The sequence below is a fragment of the Drosophila bipectinata genome, chromosome 2L (genome assembly GCF_030179905.1).
Source record: "Drosophila bipectinata strain 14024-0381.07 chromosome 2L, DbipHiC1v2, whole genome shotgun sequence".
Lineage (NCBI taxonomy): Eukaryota > Metazoa > Arthropoda > Insecta > Diptera > Drosophilidae > Drosophila > Drosophila bipectinata.
Genome location: NC_091736.1, coordinates 8,361,735 through 8,383,107, shown reverse-complemented (window position 1 = coordinate 8,383,107; position 21,373 = coordinate 8,361,735). Strand labels below are relative to the sequence as shown.

The 21,373-nt window shown below is 42.7% G+C and overlaps 1 protein-coding gene across 6 annotated transcripts in view; it reads right to left on the bottom strand.

Annotated features, from left to right (window-relative positions):
• Positions 1 to 2,554: 2,554 nt before the first annotated feature.
• Positions 2,555 to 21,373, bottom strand: part of LOC108133367 (protein hunchback) — a 40,192-nt gene continuing 21,373 nt past the window's right edge. The window contains exons 3-7 of one of the 6 annotated variants that reach the window (XM_017253264.3): positions 10,274 to 11,948; positions 9,415 to 10,198; positions 8,383 to 9,128; positions 7,064 to 8,321; positions 2,555 to 6,087 (exon numbers count right to left, since the gene is read on the bottom strand). In XM_017253264.3, coding sequence (XP_017108753.3) covers positions 3,967 to 6,087; positions 7,064 to 8,321; positions 8,383 to 9,128; positions 9,415 to 10,198; positions 10,274 to 11,877 — 6,513 coding nt within the window. In that variant the 5' untranslated portion in view covers positions 11,878 to 11,948 and the 3' untranslated portion in view covers positions 2,555 to 3,966. The remainder of the gene's footprint in view (positions 6,088 to 7,063; positions 8,322 to 8,382; positions 9,129 to 9,414; positions 10,199 to 10,273; positions 11,949 to 21,373) is intronic. The other 5 variants (XM_017253267.3, XM_017253269.3, XM_017253266.3 and 2 more) reach the window with 5 other exon arrangements.

The window sequence follows — 21,373 nt, the reverse complement described above, 5'->3', positions numbered from 1 at the left end:
TATTTCCTAAGATATGGCCTTCGCAGTGGGTCATATGGGGCTCCCCATGCATTCTGCACATTTTGAAGGGGACAACCCAGAAAATTTGACAAAAAATCTTTAAAATATTTTGTTCCCAGATTTTGATGCAGATTTATGGAGATCCGATCCACAAATCGTTTAAGGTATTCCGTTCAAGAATCGGATGAATATTTCCTAAGATATGGCCTTCGCAGTGGGTCATATGGGGCACCCCATGCATTCTGCACATTTTGAAGGGGACAGCCCAGAAAATTTGGCAAAAAATCTTAAACATATTTTGTTGCAGATTTATGAAGAATCAATGCACAAATCGTTTAAGGTATTCCGTTCAAGAATCGGATGAATATTTCCTAAGATATGGCCTTCGCAGTGGGTCATATGGGGCTCCCCATGCATTTTGCACATTTTGAAGGGGACATCCCAGAAAATTTGACAAAAAATCTTAAAAATATTTTGTTCCCAGATTTTGATGCAGATTTTTAAAGAATCGATCCACAAATCGTTTAAGGTATTCCGTTCAAGAATCGGATGAATATTTCCTAAGATATGGCCTTCGCAGTGGGTCATATGGGGCTCCCCATGCATTTTGCACATTTTGAAGGGGACAGCCCAGAAAATTTGACAAAAAATCTTAAAAATATTTTGTTCCCAGATTTTGATGCAGATTTTTGAAGAATCGATCCACAAATCGTTTAAGGTATTCCGCTCAAGAATCGGATGAATGTTTCCTAACATATGGCCTTCGCAGTGGGTCATATGGGGCTCCCCATGCATTTTGCAAATTTTGAAGGGGACAGCCCAGAAAATTTGACAAAAAATCTTTAAAATATTTTGTTCCCAGATTTTGATGCAGATTTATGGAGATCCGATCCACAAATCGTTTAAGGTATTCCGTTCAAGAATCGGATGAATATTTCCTAAGATATGGCCTTCGCAGTGGGTCATATGGGGCTCTCCATGCATTCTGCACATTTTGAAGGGGACAGCCCAGAAAATTTGGCAAAAAATCTTAAACATATTTTGTTCCCAGATTTTGATGCAGATTTATGGAGATCCGATCCACAAATCGTTTAAGGTATTCCGTTAAAGAATCGGATGAATATTTCCTAAGATATGGCCTTCGCAGTGGGTTATATGGGGCTCCCCATGCATTTTGCACATTTTGAAGGGGACAGCCCAGAAAATTTGACAAAAAATCTTAAAAATATTTTGTTCCCAGATTTTGATGCAGATTTATGGAGATCCGATCCACAAATCGTTTAAGGTATTCCGTTCAAGAATCGGATGAATATTTCCTAAGATATGGCCTTCGCAGTGGGTCATATGGGGCTCCCCATGCATTCTGCACATTTTGAAGGGGACAACCCAGAAAATTTGACAAAAAATCTTTAAAATATTTTGTTCCCAGATTTTGATGCAGATTTATGGAGATCCGATCCACAAATCGTTTAAGGTATTCCGTTAAAGAATCGGATGAATATTTCCTAAGATATGGCCTTCGCAGTGGGTCATATGGGGCACCCCATGCATTCTGCACATTTTGAAGGGGACAGCCCAGAAAATTTGGCAAAAAATCTTAAACATATTTTGTTCCCAGATTTTGATGCAGATTTATGAAGAATCAATGCACAAATCGTTTAAGGTATTCTGCTTAAGAATCGGATGAATATTTCCTAAGATATGGCCTTCGCAGTGGGTCATATGGGGCACCCCATGCATTCTGCACATTTTGAAGGGGACAGCCCAGAAAATTTGACAAAAAATCTTAAAAATATTTTGTTTTCAGATTTTGATGCAGATTTATGGAAAAGAAATCGAAGGTGTAACTTTCAGCACGAGGGGCCCTGAAAGCCTTTCGACGGGGGGCCCAGTGGGCAAGCGCGCCTTTGCCCACCTGTTAAATCCGCCACTGAACGCAGTTTAAGTTTGTTTAAAATTTTTGTCACGCCCACTCTCGCCCCCATAAACCGCGAATTTCTGTAGCGCCAGTACTAAGGATTTTTAAAAATCTTTTGATGCTTAAGTATTTTTATAGTTAATATACATCTGACAAACGGGCGATTTTTTTGATGACGAAGATCCAAGATTGACCTAGGAAATGACTGCTGAACAACTGGGCTTCAATGCCATGGCTGTATAACGAATATTAAAAAATGATCTTGGATACAAGAAAAAATTTTGAACGCGTGGATCTCGAAAACTATAAGAGATAGAGCTTCCTGATTTGGATCTTGGACTCGTATGGTATCCGCGCAGATCAAGTTAGGAACGTAAGTTACTTTTGTCATAAAATTATTTGTAAATATTCGAAGTTAATATACTCCTGCAGTTAAGATCGGATATGTATCGCAAATGTCGGATATAGTAGTCCGATGCTTATATCGACTCAGCTGGTGAACCTCGGATATGTCTCCTTCATGTCTGGGGCTAATAGCAGTATACTTTGTACATCCTATTGCTTTCATCCTGTGAATTTCCATGCCATTTCGTTATTAAAAATAAGTAACGTTGAAATAATGACAGAGAGATCATATTTAAATGCAAATGTTGTATTTTTATTTGATTTCTTTATTAACAATTGTTTTTTGTACATTTTTTTGTTTGTAATTCAATGCCATAAATCTGTGTGTTTGTGTTTCAAAGTGATCCGTATGTTTGTGTTTGTGTGCGTCAAAAACAAAAACAAAGTTATTTACACTAGGTCTTTAATTTTAATGTTAAGGACTATTTCAATATAATATATATGTATGGGTGTATAGATATATTGGTATCGGTATAAGATGTATATATGCATATCAAAGGCGGTTCGCAGTTATATTCAAGTAAATTTCTGTATACGTTACTTATTACGCTTGCTTACGTAACCTTCTGGTTTTGATTTGCTTGGTTTAGGTTTTAAATTTGCTTTTAACTATTTAAATATGGCCCCGCTATTCCACATGTGTTCTTTTTGTTTGCTTAGAGTTTATGATAACAATTTTTCTTGTTTGTAGTGTTTTTACGCTTACACTGTGCTATAAAAACGTTGTTTTTTATAAAAACAATCGTTGAAATAAAATTAAGAACAAAACTATTTCAAAGAAAAACTATACTATAAACTAAATTACTAATTTTAACTGTGCTATACTTGTGCAACTTATATTGCAAATATTGCAACATTTCCCAATTCTCTCTTGATACTTGAATTGCGTTTAAATTGTGTGGGTTTCTGCAGCAGCTGTGTAAATATATATATATATGTATATATATTATTATTATAGAATTATATAGTATGTATATAGTACCATATTCATTGTATGATATATGCGTTTCATTATCATTTTTTTTTTTGTTTATTTCATTTACAATTATCAATAATCACAGTTCCCATTCAGACAAAAATTAATCAAATAAATGTAAGCAAGACTTAATTTTGAATTTTATCTTTTAACAGTTTTGTCTTCTTTTATACAAAGTTTGATTTCTTTGAAACGCTTTTGGATTTTGCTCTTTTTGGGCTGTTTACCCATTTAAAACATATTAAATATAATTGGCAATCAATCATTTTTTGATTACAGTTTCCTCTTTGATAGTTTACAATAAAATAAATTTAAATTAAAAATTGCCGCAATCCAGCAGTTAATATCCCCATATACAGAAATATTCGAATATTCGGTTAATGATAAATTATGAATAGGTAAGATTAACTTAGGACTTAAACAAGTTATAAGTGCAGGAACTTGTTCCAACTAGGTGTGTTTGTGTGTTTCTGGTCGGATGTGTTAGAGAAAAATAAACCCCGAAAAGGTGCCTATAACAAATCAAATGCCGATCTCCACTAATAGGAAAAAAATATATAAAATAACACAACAACAAAATATTAACATAACCAAGAAATGTTTCAAATATAAAAAAACTAAGAGGCTGTATGATTAAAGTTAAAAAGGGGATTTGGCTTTGGTCGGCCTACTTTCTGGAAATGACTTTGCCCGTCTTGGCGTTAACCAATATCATTTTCTCCGGTGTACTAGAACGCTCCTGGGATGGAGAGTCCTCCGGCTGATTGGTGGAGGTGCCTCGCAAGATTCTGCGACGCAAGCGATCACTGATATTCTCGCTCTTCTGCGGGTCCACCAAAGAGCATTCGGTCTCATGGGAGGGCTTCACAATCAAGCTACCGTCGTTCTTGTAGAGGATCAGCTTGGTACTTGGCTTCTTGGCTTTCGGGTCCTCCAACACTTCTTCATCTTCTTCCGGTGCCTCTGCTGGATTTTCGTTCTCCTGTTGAACATTAGCGTTAATGACGTTGTCCTGATTGTTGTTATCCTCGGTAAGCTGCTTCACCTGCTCTCCTTCCGGTTCCTGCTCCACACTTATCTCCAACTGGTCATAGCAGGTGAAAAACTCCACGGACTTTAGTTTCTCGATCGCATTGAAATGCACTGGGGTGTGTTCCTCAATTTCCGACTCCTCCTTTGCATTGTAATCACAATGGGCACACTGGTGATAGTTTGACGGCGGAGGATTCTCGCAGGTGTGTTTTTGGAGGTGCTGCTGCAGTTCCCCATGATCAAGCGTTTCAAATGGACAATGGAGACAGCGTTCTGGCGTCGGAGTAGATTGGGGTACATCGATGGATCCGGCATCACTACTTGCATCTGCTGCTAGGTCACTGGTGGCCACAGAGGCACTGGTTGAAGGGGTAGAGGTGCTGTGCCGCTCCTCGTCCTCATCGGGGGCTTCCTCGGGTGTTTTTGTAAGTGAAGCCACCTGACCTCCAGCGCATCCAGATTCCAGTTGCTTCTTAAGAAGCGAGTTTTGGTTGTCGAAGCCACCGGTTGACGAGCTAACTGTGCCACTATCGTTGGACTGTAGAAGAAGCTGCAGGCTCAGTTCATTATCCACCACCCAGATGGTTTCTGGACCTGTTAACTGAAGCAACTTGGGCGCCGGGTATGCTACATCCTCCTTGCAGTTTTTATACAATTGCTGGCACTTCTCCTGGTAGTGGGACATGTGCACTGCCCTGTGAAGCTGCAGCAAGGTCTCCTTCGTTGTGCGATATTCGCAGTATGTGCACACATAGCCCTGATCCTCCGCATCCAGGTCGCCAGAGGAGCAGCTATGAGCCAGAAGATGCTGCTCCAGCTCTTGCTTGGCGTTGCGTTCGTCGTTATGCTTTTGGGCGAAGCGAGCTGGGCATCGAGGACAGTAACTGATCAGCTTGTACTGATACTCTGGTGGTAGTTGTTGTGGATTCAGCTCCGCATCCGAAGCAGCATCCAGCTGGAGCTGGGAAAGATCAATCGAGAGCGGTGTGGAAGCAGGCAGCTGTTGCACTTGCTTCGCTGCAGCGGCCAACTGCAGAGCCACACTAAATTCGAGACCCAAAGGAGGACCTCCAGATGTGATGGCAGTAGCACCAGTGTTTGTTCCTCCAGCGCCAGCTGCTCCAGAGGCCATTTGCTGCTGGTGGACACTGCGCATGTGGCTGCTCAGGTGCTGCTTCTTGGCGCAGACGAATGTGCACAGTCTGCACTCGTACTGGGTGGGCTTGTGCAGGGATACGTGGTAGTTCATCTGGGACTTGCTTTCCGAGATGTAGGGACACACCGGGCACTTTTGCTGCTTGCTCTTCGTATTGTTGTTGTTGTTGTTGACGGCGGAATGGTCCAAGGGCAACCGAGTGATCTCGATCTGGTCGTTCTGCTGCAGTTGCAGCATTTCCTCGGCACTGCCATTGGTGACCATTGCCTTGCAAGCGGCTGCCCAATAGGCGGCCGCTGCCTGAAGATCCTGCTGGGTATTTGCGGCATTCACCACCGCGGCGGCACTGGCGGAGAGCGGTGAGTGGAGGAGCTGTTCTAGCTGTTTGTTGGTCATAACTAGTTGGGCGTTGTGATTGTTGGCGGCATTGTTTATGCCTCCGGCTTTTAGACTGGGAGTAGAGGGAATGTGGCTCTGAGATTCGTTGCTGGCACCTGCCCCCAGGGGTCTGTAGACGGGTGGGGCATTCGCTGGGACACTGACTCCGCGCTCAAGGGTCTCGATCCGAATATCCCCGGAATGCTTTAAGCGACAATGCCGCTGTTGGGGAAAATTAGAAAGAAAAGGCTTCAATTATTAAACCTCAAAGTGGCACATTGTCTCGAGTGTTGTTTTGTAATTATTATGTTTGTGTGATGTGTTTAATGTATATTTCTCAGAGGTGAAGAACAGCAATGCTTTCGATTTACGAAAGTTAAAAATTATATATAACTGATGAGTTAGTATTTCATTCTGTTTCGAAAAGAAAACATCTCTACTTCTTTACCTCGTTTTCCATTTGTGGGGAAAATTAATAAAAACCATGAGTTTAGCCCAATCGAAAACCCTCGCACCGTAATGGGAATCCCTTAATGGTTAGCTCTAATTTTATATAATTTTTATGGGTCATGGGTTTGTTTTTTATGAAATTTGGTTGTATGAATTACATTTAGTTCGAGAAAGGTAAGAGAGAGCAAGCAAGACTTTCACCAATGATTTCTTAAAGTTAATCGTTTATCTTATAAAATACAAACAAAAGCAAGACCAGACACCACACATTTAAACGAAACTCGGGAATAAAAAAAAGGGCAACAAAATTGACTTTGCATATATTTACCAGCGCAGCGCAGGGACTACGGACACAGATGGAGTGGTGAGATGGGTGACAGAAGGTGACGGATCTGGGACTGTAAATTTTCTAAATTAAGAGCTAAACTAACAAAGGAGCTTTATCTATTGAGTCCTCTTTCACGGCATTCTCGAAATTAATGTACTACACACTAGACTTTATCATGTTTAAGTTTATGAAATTTGAAGTTTTTTTCAGAAACGAAATATAATTGGAATATGTATAAAACTACATACATACTCCCATTTTGAATTAACTTTTTCAGTAAAGACCCCACTACAAGGCAATACCTAACTTGGCGGATCTACTCTCGAAAAATTTTGTGGACTGGAGTCTCCGCCCGGTTCGGTTCGTTGCGGTTTTTGAATGGGACAAAACACAAAACCATTTAAGTGCACTCGACCATACCTGGATGACATGCTTCCAATTCGAGACCTGGTGGCAGTGGCCGCATCGGTAAGGCGACGGGTCGCGACGTTCGCCCTCGGTCATGCTCAGGATGCCGGCGCCTGCACCTGAACCCGGACTAAATGGACTATGGCTATGGAATCTCGTCGACGGCATTTGACCAGGCACCTGTTGTTGCTGTGGCGTTTTAGCTGGCGGTGGAGGAGGAGATGATGCAGTACAGGATGATGCGGATACAGAACCGGCAGCCGATGAGTTTGACGCTATCGATGATGCTGACGCCGACGAAGACGAAGACGACGACGAGGAGGAGGATGACGAGGGAAACGTTTGGGAGTTTGTTTTATCCTTTGGGTTAGTGGGTGTGGAGTGTGGGCTGTGAGTTAATCCCGCTGCCAGGTAGCCATCACCGGCAATGTGCAAATGATGGGAGTCATTATGGTGGGATGAAGTGGATGACCTGTGATGGTGGTGATTACCCGAACCCAGTGACTGAGTTGGTGTGGCAGTAGAAATAGGAGTAGGAGTGGTAGTTACTGGCAAAGGCGATGCATTGATCTTGGTTGTGGAAGTGGTAGTTGGTGGTGGTGGTGGTGGTGTGGTGTTGTTGTTGGTAGATGAGGCGACGTAGACGGAAGCATCCGGCCGGAATCCGTTTCCCACAACCGAAACCAAGTTACTGTTAGCATAAGAGGTATGATGAGTTCCATTTCTAGCGCTGCGTGGTGAGGTTAGCAGATCCTGCAGCGATTTAGCGGTGTCTTTGGTGGTGCTAGTTATAATAGCTTTGGTAGTGGTAGTGACGGTATTGGTGGCGGTGGTGGTGTTCGGCGACGTCAGACTGTCGGCACTTGCCTCGTTTTGACTCGCTTTCTGCTCACCGTGCTCTAAAATGGAGGCGGCACTGGCTTTCGTCGTATTGGAATTGGCCCCCGGCGGATTCTTTCCGCCCGCCAACGCCAAGGCTAGTCCGCTCAGAGCGCTGGAGTTGGGCGTTGGCGAGTGTTGGGCCTCCTGGATTGCCCGCTGAAGCAGTCCAGCTGAGATCCCAGCCGGACTGGTACCGGCGGAACTGGAATTTGGCGATTGCGGCTGTGTGAGACACAAGGCGGCAAATACCTTGTTAATCAGAAATTGTTGGTTTCCACCAACGGAAACCTGCAGCGGCGAGGTACTGGCCAAGGGGCTCGACTTTGGATAGCTAGAATCTTGGTAATGGATTTTGACGTGAGCCAGCACAGCATCACGATTTTGGTGACTGCAATTTATGACCAGGAATTAAATATATTTCTAAGTCTGTTATTCGCCATAAAACTCACCCGAAGTTGCATTTGCGACAGCGGTAGACGGTCCTCTTTTCATTACCTTCCTGGTGCACCTCGGTAATAAGATCGTCGCTGGGTTTTCCGCTCATTGGGAGGCTCGGTCCCTGCCTTTTCACGGGTGATATGGTCACCGAAGGCGTAATCATGGCAGACTGGTGATCCTTCTGCTGCTGTTGCTGTTGGTGCTGTTGCTGGGCCATCGCCGCATTCATCATGGTTGCCAGCAGAGGGATGCGTATTAGGTTGTCTGTCAGATGGGCATCGTCCAAGGCACTCGGCTTGCTCGGTAGCACCGGCTCAAATGTAATGTCCTGACTGGGGACGGCCCCTACCTTGGCGTAGTCCTTTAGGAAGGCCAGCGAGGCCACCTGATTCGGGGTCATCTCGCCGGACTTCATCAGCTTAGGATCGCCATCTTCCTCGGTGACCTTCATCAAGGTGATGTACTTGTTGTACTTGGTGTAGTTGCGGCGTCCTGTCTCGTCGTTCATCAGAACCTTTGCTGTTTTATGGGAGGGATCGCGGATAGTCTTCAAGCGGATGTGCTTGGTGATGTCCCAGCGCCAATTGGAGCGGTACGAGCAAAGGGAGCATTCAAACGGCTTCTTGTTCAGATGGCCGACGATGTGGACATGGAATCGGGAAGCCGTGGAGGCCCAGAAGCTGCAGTGCGGACACTTGTACACCTTCTTCAGCGAGGAGTTGGCGGCCTCCTCTTCGGGCGTCATCTTTTTGGTTACCTGCAGTGCGTGAAAGAGTCAAATTTCATTTTGACGTGGCAGTAGATCGTGCAGGGATCAAGAGGGGGTTTCAAAAGAAAGGTCTACTATCTGGTTGAAAAATCTATTCAACTTTCAGTAATCTATTCAGTATTCAGTAATTAGAAGGCAGAATTATCTGTCTTCTAATTACTTATTTATTTTAAAAACTAAGCTCAAATATCACAAAAGAATGTTCGAAAAATAAATCATAGTTTGGGGAAAGAAACCATATTTGGGATCAGTGCGTATTGAACTCCGGACTTACCTCGCCATAGCCGGGTGCCGTCTCCACGCCGTAATAGCTGTTTTCCTCGTTGCTGGCGGTCTGGCTTCCGGCTGGGGACTTGACCATGCTCTTGCTTCCAGCCTCCTGATGTACTGCAGCGGCTGCGGTGGCGGCGGCTATTTCCTTGGCTGTCTTGTTCCAAATGCAGACGCGTTGCTGCTGAACGGCGGCCTGCTGCTGAAGTGCCTGGGGATCTGGTCGCCGGTCGGCGCTCTCTCCCGAATTCGAATCGTACATCTCATTGGCACAGCGGATTGCCTCAATGCACTGCGTCAGATGGTGAAGCAGATCTGTCGACGACTTGCAGCGGTGGCGACAATGTTGGCAGCGCGTTGAACCAGTCACGCTAAGATTTAAAGCAGAGTGCGAGTGGTGATCCTCATCGTCCTCGTCGATCTCCAAACGGTCGTCGGCATCGTCCTCGTGCAGGGCAGCGTCGTCATCATCGATGATAACCGCGGATGCGTGGCAGCTCTTTCCATGGATAATCGATTCCGAGAGGCATTTGGCCACATGACCGCACTGGCACACCAGGTTCTCGTGCTGAGCCCCCGTCCGTAGCTTGTCCAGGAAGCTGGAGCTGGATTTCTTGGTCAGGAGGCTGCGACTGGAGCTTTGGGAGGCCACTGTTGTCGCAGGTGATAGCTGGGGAACATCAGACTTATCCAGCATTTCTGAGATTTGCTTTTCGTTGAAGAACATTGATGCGATTTCGGTCAGAGAGCTGCGCGAAGCATTGGTCTCCTTTGAGAGGTTTAGGACGCTGAAAAATTTTCATTTAAAAGTTAGTTAAATGGTTTAGAAAAAATTGTAATGAACCTCAATTGGGTTTACTTACTCCTTGGGTCCTTTGTTGATCGGAATGAGATTGGGCATCGGTCGCTGGGCACGTGGCGTTGCTGTGCCCACGCTGGAGGTGTCCGAGGAGCAACCCCCTTTTTGCGAAAGGTCCGTTGGCTCCTCCTCGTCGTCGTACTTGCTCCGCTTGCCGTAGTGATGTAAATGCTGGTCCTCGCCACCGCTCATGGCCTCCTCGGGATCCTCGCCGCCATCCAGATCGTCATCAACATTGTTATTGTTGTACTGGTCCTCTAGTTCAGCGGAGTCGCTTAGGAAATCATCACACATCTCGCTGGCACCCACCTTGTTTTGTCTCCTGGGCCAAATGGACCCGGCGTTGCCAACAGGCGGCACATGGTGGTTCATCTCGTGCACCGTCAAGGATTGTTTAATGTCGGCGGTGAAATCGCACGCGGCGCACTTAAAAGCACCGGCACCGCCATGATTCTTCATATGCCGATCGAGATTCCACTTGTAGGGGGTGCGGAAGTCACAGGTCACACACTTGATCATCGGCATGGAGTGATACTTGACATGCTTGCTGAATCGGGCTTTAATGTGGGTCACGTAACTGCACTTGTCGCAGCGGAAGAACTTGGTCTTGCCGTGCTCGGCCAGCTCGTGGGCTCGCAGCTGTGTGCGGTACAGCGTGGTGAACTCGCAGGCGCTGCACTTAAGCAGACGGTTTTGAGGCTCCTCACCGTTCGAGGGCGGCGTGGCCGAGCCGCTAGTTGGCGAAGGCGTAGGGGGTTCGGCGGGCGACTGTCGCTCAAACTCGCGTAAAACCTGCATCTGTCGCTCATACGCACTGTTGGCCAGCTCGAGTTCGCGTTGCTGCTGCTCCTCTTCGCGCTGGCGCTGCTTGTAGGCCTCAATGTCGCGCTGTAGCTTCTCCTCTTGCCGCTGCAGCTCGCGTTTCACCTGCTCCAGGGTGGGTACATCGGGCACTGCTACCGAAGGGGACTGACCGCCCATCACACCCACACTTTCCTCGAGCCGACGCTTGCGGGCCTCCCGACTCATTCCTCTTTTGCCCCGGGCCTGGCCATGGCCACTGGGTATGCCGTCGGTGCAGCCGTGCACCATCTTCATGTGGCGCACCAGCTTCTGAAAGTGTCGCGACGCGTACAGGCAGAGCTTGCATTTGTTGATCACGATTTTCTCGCCGTGCACGTCGCGCAGGTGCGTCAAGTGGTAGCGTGGGTTCTGCGTGAAGTAGGCGCAGTGATTGCAGCTGTAGTTCCGCTTGATCTTGCACTGCGGCAGGCCCTCTTCCTTGGCGTCCAGGCTTATGGTGGCCTGGTGTTGCTGCTGTTGCTGTTGTTGTTGCACGCTGTTGACCACTGCTGCAGCTGCTGCCGCAGCTTGTTGCTGCTGCTGCAGAAGTTGCTGCAAGCGGAAGCGCTCTAGGAGCGACGAGCTCGCCAGTGTGTTTGCGGAGCTGGTGTTGCCGTTTGGTTTAGCAGAGCTACCATTGTTGTTGGTGTTGTGGGTCTCCGGATGGTGGGCACCGCCCTGCTCGGCATACAGCTGATTGCCGCTGACCACGCTGCGCACGATGAGCGTGTCACCCGATCGCTGCACCATCGACGGCAGATCCATGTTTCCTGGTGCTTCTGTTGCAGCCTCTACTCCTGCCACTGTGTTCAACGAAGCGCCTAGCTAGAAGTTACCTGAAAAGACAAAAAATTCTGATTAGTTGATGATCAAATTATATAATCAATTAATAGTTTTAATACGAAAAACGATTTGATTCATTTTCAACGCAATCCAAACCATTCTGGTCAATATAAAGGGGCTAATTGTTGGAAAGACTTTTATTTGATCATCTCATTTCGTCTCATGGTCATTTAATTCGTTTTAGTTATTAACACAATTTGTGATGCCCCATAAAGAAGTATCCAGCTAAAGAAAATTACTCCACCTTCAGGACAAGAGAAAGAGAGTGGAACATTTTAAATTATACAAATTTTCCAGGGCTATTGAAAGAACAGCCAGTCTAATAACATTACTCCCCAAATGCTACCCAAAGGCTGCGTAAATGCAGATTTCAACACTTCCCCGACTCATTACGCAGACATTAACCCACAAGCAAACTTTTAACTCTTATATGTATGTGTTCTTCAATTTCATAAATATTTCAGTGTTTTCTGCGCGAATACCCACCCACCCTCATTCAACCACAAAGAATATCCCCTTTCCTCTCGATATGAAATGGAAATATTTTGTCTGTCCGTTAAAATGGCGAATAAATACTTTAAAACCAACCAAAAATCAATGGAAACAGCCAAATAAAAACGGAAATGGGAAATCATTCAGCTTTTCACGGGCGTAGGCAAATGAGAAACAGGAAAAGGAGGCTCGAGGGACCCCACAAATCTCTGAGGTAAATGTATTGTAGTTTGTGCGTAACACGAATCCATTTTAGGGCTAATTGGAGTTGGCCAAGTTAAAAAGGGAAAATTCGAGTTAGGAAGCTGGAAAATTTCAATGCTCGCAAATACCCAAACATAAATAAAAGGCCAGGACCCGTTGGAGGTTAACCTTTTTCGTCTGCTTGAGTGCACAGGACAACCGGAGTCGGATTTGGAACGGGAAGAGAAAGTGCGTATTTCCCGGACTAAAGGCTAATCCTTGGGGTGTCGTTTTTATCAAATGCAGTAATTTTACTTTTTAAGCGTTTTTTATTGCCCACTCGCAGCACCCGCACTGAGTGTGTGTAATACTGTGTATGTGCGTGGCACAAAAACCGGAATTGTGTTGTGGCTTTGACAAAATATGCGTATGTGCCGCAAAAACAAAAACAAAAAACGATTTGATGGAGCATCTCTCTTGTGTCATCATTTAAGTAACATATTTAATTATAAAAAGAGATAGCAGCAGGAATACATTTAAGTGGCACAAGCACACACTCGCTCATGTATACTCTTGACTAGGGATGTCGGAAATATATCAAAATATCGATATATCGATATATTTTCTCTTAAAAAAATATTATTATCGTGATATTTTTTGGGCAAAAATAGTCGATAATAATATTTTTGAGTTGGTGTTCTCCGATATTTGTTGCGAAAGAAAGGAAATGCAGGTTTACTTGAGTATGCCATTTTGTAGTTGGGAGACAAATCCGTTGGAATTCTGGAACTCACAAATTTCAACGATGCCGATGCTAGCGAAGGTTGCTTTAAGTTTTCTTATCACGCCTGGAAGTTCGGTTCCATCTGAACGGTTGGCTTCTGCCATTAAATGTATTGTCTGTGACTCCCGTAGTCGAATGACAGACCAGCATATAACCGAAAGAGTTTTTTTTAAATCATTGAAGAAAGATTTATTTTGTAATTAAGAGTAATTAAGTGCATTAAATAAGAGAATTAAGTAATTAGAATTATTAAGTACATATTCCATGAATTCCATGAAACTTTTTTTTTTTGTATTAAGTTTTTTTTATAAATAAATTTGAATACAATGTCCTTAATAATTTTGTTATTTTTTATTTCAAAGAACTTAAATAAAAGTTGCTGGAGAGTGGGTATAAATATTTGTTGTTTTTTCAATTCACTTTTTAAATAAAAAAATATGTCTTATTTGCAGTTCATGGCGGATGAAAACACATATTAAAACCTTTTTTTAAATTTAAAAATAACCTTTTTTCAAATTTAGCTGACTATAAAAAATATCGAAAATACTCGATATATCGATTTTTTTGGGTGATATTTCTGAATATTATCGATTGATATTTTTTTCACAGCAAATATCATCAATACGATATTTTTTCAAAAACCAACAACCCTACTCTTGACATTCAACACGTTTATTGTTGCAAAGCAACAAGCTCATCATCCTCCCAGCATCCCAGCAAGAAACAACATCCTCATCAGCATCAAGGCGGAACTCATTAACAGAGGCGTCCTAGGGCTTGTATGTGAGCGAGTGAGTGTGCCTGTGTTCCGACGTACGCGGTGCCTTGGCCTGCGTGGGAGTGCGTTTATGGACATAGATGGGTCAGTCAAGACAGGGTTGGATGGCCATTACAGTGACATATGTATGCTGAAGGACTCATACATATATCATTGTTATGGTCTGAATATTTTTAATTGCCTTGTTTGTTTCTTCGTTTTTATTGATTTGCGCTTGGAAACTACCTTCTAAGCAAAATTATGATTTTTAATGCTATTTAGAGATTCTACAGAGTAGCTACAAAAGCAATAGAAATTTTAATTAACCATTCTCAGTAATTCAGTACCAAAGTATATCTTTGGTGTCCCAGTGCGTGAAATGACTGGTTATAAGCTTTGGTAGCCCTCGTAATCCATTGTTGACATCGCGCTTATTACGCGAAAAAGAAAAGATGAGCCAGAGGAAAAAGGACATACAACAGAGTACAGAAAGGGCGAGGAGAAAGCAAAGAGGAGGATAAATAGCCGGGACAACGCGACGAGCTGCTTCCTGTTGATTTTTCAAGCTTTATGTTTGGTTTTTGTTATTTTTTGTGTTATTTTTTTTTGTCAGTTTACAGTTGTTGCTTTTGTTGTTCTTGGTTCAGTAAAAATTTACCCACACACACATGCAAATACAAACACAAACTGGCAATGCGGCAACACGTTTCGCTTTGAAATTTTAATTTCTCACGCGACGCTAAAAAGTATGCTACAAAGGATAAGGCCGGGATCTGGAAACAAGGTGGCGAGCATCATTTTTGGGTGTGTGACTCGCACTTGGGGCCTTTGTTTGGTTGGTGTTTTTGTTGTTCTTGCTTTCGGAGCAGCCTACGCGGACTTAATTAATCTTTCTCAGGGCTTAGCCCGTTGCTCTGCAATCTCCAGACGGTTGTTTCTTGGCGTTTTACTTTTCCTTAACCCATCATTTTGACGTTGAAAGACTTCTTTTTCCTCTGGTCTGTTTATGTCCTGTTTTCGAATATTAGGGGGACAATGAAACGCCTCTTTTTTTGTTCTTTTCAGTCTTATATGGTAACTGTTGAGCATCGGCTGCTGTGATAGATGGGGTTTGGTCTTAACGCTACGTCCTTGCCTTTTTAGCTTTTGGTCATTTTAATTAATTTTTGAGCATTTTTTTGTATAGGGTATGTGTGTATGTTTTACTAAAAACATTGCAATTATTGCATTACATTGCAATTACTAAAGTTGGAAAGAAGAAGATATATCCTGGCAGCCAATTCCCTTGTTTGGTCATTTGGTTGCCTGCCAGTTGATAGTAGAATAAGGAAGTATAAGAAGTAAAGAGTCAGTAATAGGGCCATGGAACGAAATTGTTGTAAATTAATTGCAAACTGCAGAAAAGTAAACAAGAAAGCAGTTTGAAGCAACCGGAAAGGGAAAAAAGAGAGATATGAGGAAAGGGTTTACAGAAAATGGTCGACGAAAATTTCAATCATCAATTTGTTTATTTGTTAGCAACTAACACTTTCGATGCGCTCGGTGCTCTGCCATTCCATTTTAATTTCATGATCCTTTCAGCAGGAAGTTATGGCCTGGTTTATGAGCATGATAATTGGGGATAAAAGATGATAACATAGCTCATAAAACGGGTAAGTTCTGTGTAAAAGGAAAATCGATAATTAAGATTTCCCTAAATGGCTTGCATAAAAGCATTCTTTGTTTCTTTATCATTTTATTTCAAGTTCTTAGCAAATATTTTGGCCGCATTTCGCCACTTCCATATTCATGTTACTGAAACAAAAATAAAATGGAAAACTTTTACTAAAAAGTTGGCCTAAAAGTTTTTGCTAGTTTGGTCTGGGTCTGGGTCTGGCCTTATTACTTAAAGACTCAGTTGCTAAATGCCAACTAAAACGCCAAGGCAGTCAAAACTTTTCACAAGGCGGGCAAAACAAAGAATCTTGCTTCTCTCGCAAAGTTCCAAATTTCCAACATCCTTTAAGATCATCTTGGGGGCAAGCCATTTATATTGCCTTCACATAAATCTCAGCAGACGTCAAATTTTACTTCGCATTTTTTAAATTAAATAAGGATTTGTCACGAAGAAATCCATTGGCTGGATGTCGCGCCACTTCCATACCAATACATGAGGAAATCTTTCAACAACACAGACACATACGCACATGATGAGGCAGCGTAAAAGTATAAGAGGGCATAAAAGAAAACTGTTTTTCCTTCTACACTTTCTGTTTTATCCACTGCGATTTTGAAATTTTTCAACACCCCTTGCAGCAACAAGAAAAGTTCATAAGAATTAAACGAAATACAATATAACTTTTTTATTTTTAGTTGCCGTGAAGTTGAAAGTTTTCACGTCCGTTTTTTTTAGAGTTGAGTTGAGAGGGGGTATCTGTGGGCGATCTAGGCTAAATATTAATAAAACTTTGTACTAAAATTCCCCCTTAATTCTATCCTGAGTTTTTCTTTTACGTTTTTTCTCATTTGGTATTTATTATGGGGTGCTCGTGTAAGCATATGCTGGCATATGTTGTCACCTGCTGTGCCTGCTGGCCATGAATGCGTGAACACTCAGTAATACACGTACCGCCGTTTCTCGCCTCGAAGTTCCCAACTCCCATACATAAACATGACGTGAAGTTGTCGGCGCCTTTGCCTCATACATATGGATATACACACTTGCAGAACCCTTATACAAACGTATGCGTAATGTATGTAAGTCCATTAGAAAGTGATTTTGTTAGTAACTTAAATAGTGAAAATCTGAAAAATATGAGTATGGGTGCGAATAAAAGCCACTGATGGTTCTTGTAAAGGGGTAATGGCAGGGGGAGATTTCCATGAACCCATGCACATGAAAATTAACATGCGCCGATGACGGGGGAGCAGGGAGGAAAGTCGGGATGGGGATAGGACAACGTTGCTAATGCGCCGCGTTTGCATTGTCTGGACCCACACATGCACAAGCATCATCACAAACTCATACATTAACCAACGCATACCACACCAGCACTCACTTGATTCTTGTTTCGTCGGTTTTAACAGCGCCCAAGATATCCTTTTGTTTTGCCGAACCAACAAACCAAACCGAAATGAAAAAAAAAACGACGACAATGTTGCTTTCCGACCACTCGGCTTTTATTTTCTCTCTGCCAATGTTCTCTTTCCTATTTTTCTGCCCTTGGTATAAGTTTTTCGAAATATTTTTCAGCCGTCACACAACGCAACGCTTTTGCGGTCCAACAAAAACTGAAGAAGTAACTGACGTAGTTGGATATGCCCTGAAAAGGAAGCTGCTGTTGCTGTTAAGGAGCTTGCTCTTCTTCAGCTGTTGGTCCTGCTGTTCACTAGTTGGCTTCTCTTTTTCTGCAGAAGGTTCAAAGGATGTTTAACAGACTATTAAGGATGCTGCGGTTGGCCCATAAGTATAAAGATCTAGTTCGAAATGCAGCTCTAGTACGAAAAGTACCATTGTCGTCCTAATTAATTATTAAAACTAATTTAATCCTTCAACAATCCTATCATTAAAGGATGTCCTCCACAATCCTTCAATAAAGCCTTCTTTTTCTGTTAATTTAGTAGAGACTAAAATAGTTTTTATGGAAGACCGAATTATCCTGATTTACATATTTTTCAAATATTTTATAAATTCGAATCTACATATATGTGAACCTAAATATGTTAATAGTATAAATAATTTACCTATGAATACAATATGTTATACTCTATGAAAGTTATACATATCGAAATTGAAGTTTTTAATGTCTTTAAAATTTGAATTCTTTTAGTTTTCACGAAAAGAATTTTTCTCTTATTTTCATATGAAAGAGCGATTTTTTTGTGATTCAAGAGAGTTTGGGGTTGTTATGAGAGCTTAACATCAAAGCTTTAACATCAAAATAAAGGTTAACAGAGGTTTTAAGGTCTATATCTCTTCCAATGTAAACTTATAAAAATATACATGTAACAGCTGCTCATTTTGAAATTAGTCAAACTTAAAAAAAAAGTTAACCTTTTTTAAAGGAGATCTATATATTGTAAAGAAAATTATTTTGTGTAAGAATAATGTACTATCAAAGAAGTATATATATACGTTTAGTAATCCGGAGCTATCTAAAACCCTTCAAATTAAAATAAGTTCCATCGCCAAAGTTATTTGGCTTAAAATTGAAGCTAATATGCACGTTAGCATATATTAAAATTCAAGAGTACATAAATTGAATTTGTCGCCACACTTAATTTGTTAACCAGCCAGAAGAACGAGATCTACTTAAAAAGTATGGCGGAGGACAGCAGAAGAAAAGCCCTCAGAGGAAAATAATGTGGAAATCAAGCGCACTTCAAACTGGCGGCAGTTGTCGAGAGGATAAGCTGAAACCGTAAAATGAGACGAGTTGTGGGTTTAGGCTCGGGCTCCGCTACTTTTTCGGGAGGTTTGGTTTCGGCTCTTGGTTGTGGGACCTTTCCCGTGTCCTTTTTCCAAGGCAATCAACACAAATGCTACTTATAAATTTATTTGTGATTCGCACGAGACGCAGTAAAGGCGAGACCAGAAAGGAGGAGGCAACGAAAGGACCGAGGGGAGCCGAAATAAAGGCGTTGCAAAGCACAAACACTTAACACACAGACAGGCATATCCGACGCACACACAGACACATGAGGCGCCAACAAAAAGGACAATCAACATTTTAACACTTTCGAGAAAAAGGATGGGTTTTCAGTCGAGGAATGTCCTGTGGTCATGAATTTTTTTATTGACCACTGGGGAAAATATAATATTTGCAACAACAAGACTTAAAATTGAATATATCAATATTAAAAATGGATTTCAGGAAGAATAAACTTGAAACCCTTTACATTTGTTGATAATAATAATGCTTAACATTTTATTTGCATAAATTTAAAATTTTTTCTCTCTGCATTTGAGGCAGACATGGGGATTAGAAAAATATGTGGGACCAGAAGGACAGGAAAGGGCTATGGCCAGCATCAAACCCGGACACTTGACATCCGAGACTGCCATTCAAACGGGCAATGCATCCTTTTGCTAACCACTGGGCATATCCCCTCACTCATGGGGTCATGGTACACGTTTGACGTTTTGCCATGCTACCTTAAGTTAATTTCCCAGACAGTTCCTGCAATTATGACCAGATCATGCACGTGTCCTGCACAAGAGCCAAGAATGCCAAGGAGCCAGGGGCAAAGAATTAGGATGAGGTCCAGTAGCACTGGCAAGCCTTTTGAGTAACATTTCGTTAAACTTTTCTAATCAAACACTCGTCCAAGGAGGGCTAAGCTGGAAAGTGTTTTTTGGATATGTGGGATGAGGGAAAATCTTTGTGTGTGCAGTGTGGTTTGCTACTCCATGCTTTTTTCGTGCCAAAAACTAGACGTGTTTGTTTGCTGTTTCCTTGATGCTGCACTTGTATCCGTTGCTCCTCCTAGAACACTGATTCCCTCGAGCTTTCTCAACTAAAATAAAGCAGCTCAATTTCGCCACCAGGCAGAGAGTGAACAAGAGAATAGGGAACATTTCGTCCGGTGCAACATGTGGGAGCTCCAGGCTTCACCAACCCACAGTTAAAACCCACAGCATCGAGTCCTGCCAACTCGATGTGGTTCGAAAAAGTGTTGTTTGGTCCGTTGACTGCACGGAGGCGGAGGCTGAAAATCCTGAAAAGGAGGTGTAATGAAGCCGCACAAATGCACACAACATTGTTCTGCTCTTCTCAGAAAATCAAAAAAGGAAAAAAAGAAAAATAATTTGTTGCAGTTTGTTTGCTTGATCCCTGGACTGACATGGGCAAAATTAAACACGAATTACAAAGCTGCTGGAAAGGGCCAGGACCTTCCCTGAATATCAATAAAAGGTTGAAGAGAGAACGAAATCAATGGAAATCTGTTTAGTCAGTGAATTATTTTCATAATTCTTATAATGAAGAAATCCATTATATTCTCTGTACTAGTTAACTTTTTTTAATACATTTTGAAGGAGACATCAGACTTTTCCCCGTAGATTCCACTGAATGTTGGTCGGATATCTTACCGCAGCCTACAACTCAATATCTAACACATGTATTGTAGCCTACTTTTCTGCAATTGGGTATTGCGTTTCGTGATTTTACATCAAGCCACAGGTGAATTGGATTTGGTTAAGGTGAAAAAAGTGTGCGCCACTGAAAGTATATGTTGTTGCTGGGGCAAGGGTAAAGGACGCAGGACGCATGCACTTGCCTCAAAGTTGCTGCAACTTTCAGTCAAAGCCTCAGCCGCAACCGGGAGTGGTACTTCATCAAACGAACAACTCGCCGCAAGGTGGGGGACCCACTCCCCTCATTCGCATGTGTATAACCATATAGAAAAGAGCTCTTCGCTTTGCTTGCAACCAGCAACTCGGAGCTTGCCACTTGTAAGCACGTGCACAGTTATAAAAGCATATAAAATTTCCTATTTAACTTCCGGCATTTTACAGTGCACACATATTGTGGAAAATGTACATATGTATGTACATACGCGTATTTTGCAGGGAAAGTGGGCTCGGGGGAGTGTGATGTGGTATGTCTAAAGAAAACATATCCGTGACAAAGTAAACCACCTTCTCGTGCAAGCGACAGTAATAATACCATCCCGAAGTGTGGTTCCCCCCCTGCTTTACAATTCTTCGACATGGTTTTTGCTGAAGAATTTTTTGCTAGTCTGAACTGAGTTGCTAGTTTGAGGCATTAAGCGGAGGACCAGAAATTGAATTCGGTTGCAGGTGGCTGACGGCCAGTGGCAGCCAGGCAATTCAACTATCTCGCCACGCTTTTTTTGCGCAGCTGGTAGAATGTGTGACAGACTTTGCAGCTGTGTTTGTGCAGCACCTGGGCAGCCGCAGGATTTAGCGGTCCCAGCCGGGGCTTTAATATTTAATAAGCTAACCTAGGTAAGTTCAGTGCTTCCGAGCCAAGAAGCTGAGCTAAGCTAAAAGGCGCTATTGGTTCTAAAAAGAAGTAGCAGAAGGTGGAAAAGCTGTTTCAATTATGCAAAAGAGGCATGGCGAAGGTAAAGGCAGCGACAAACTCGCCCAGTCGGAGACACCGCCCCCAAAGCATTGAGGTAAAACCAGACTAAGGTCAGAATATTACATTTAAATTTTTGTTCGGATAAAGATTTAAAGTAGTTTTCTGTATTATTAT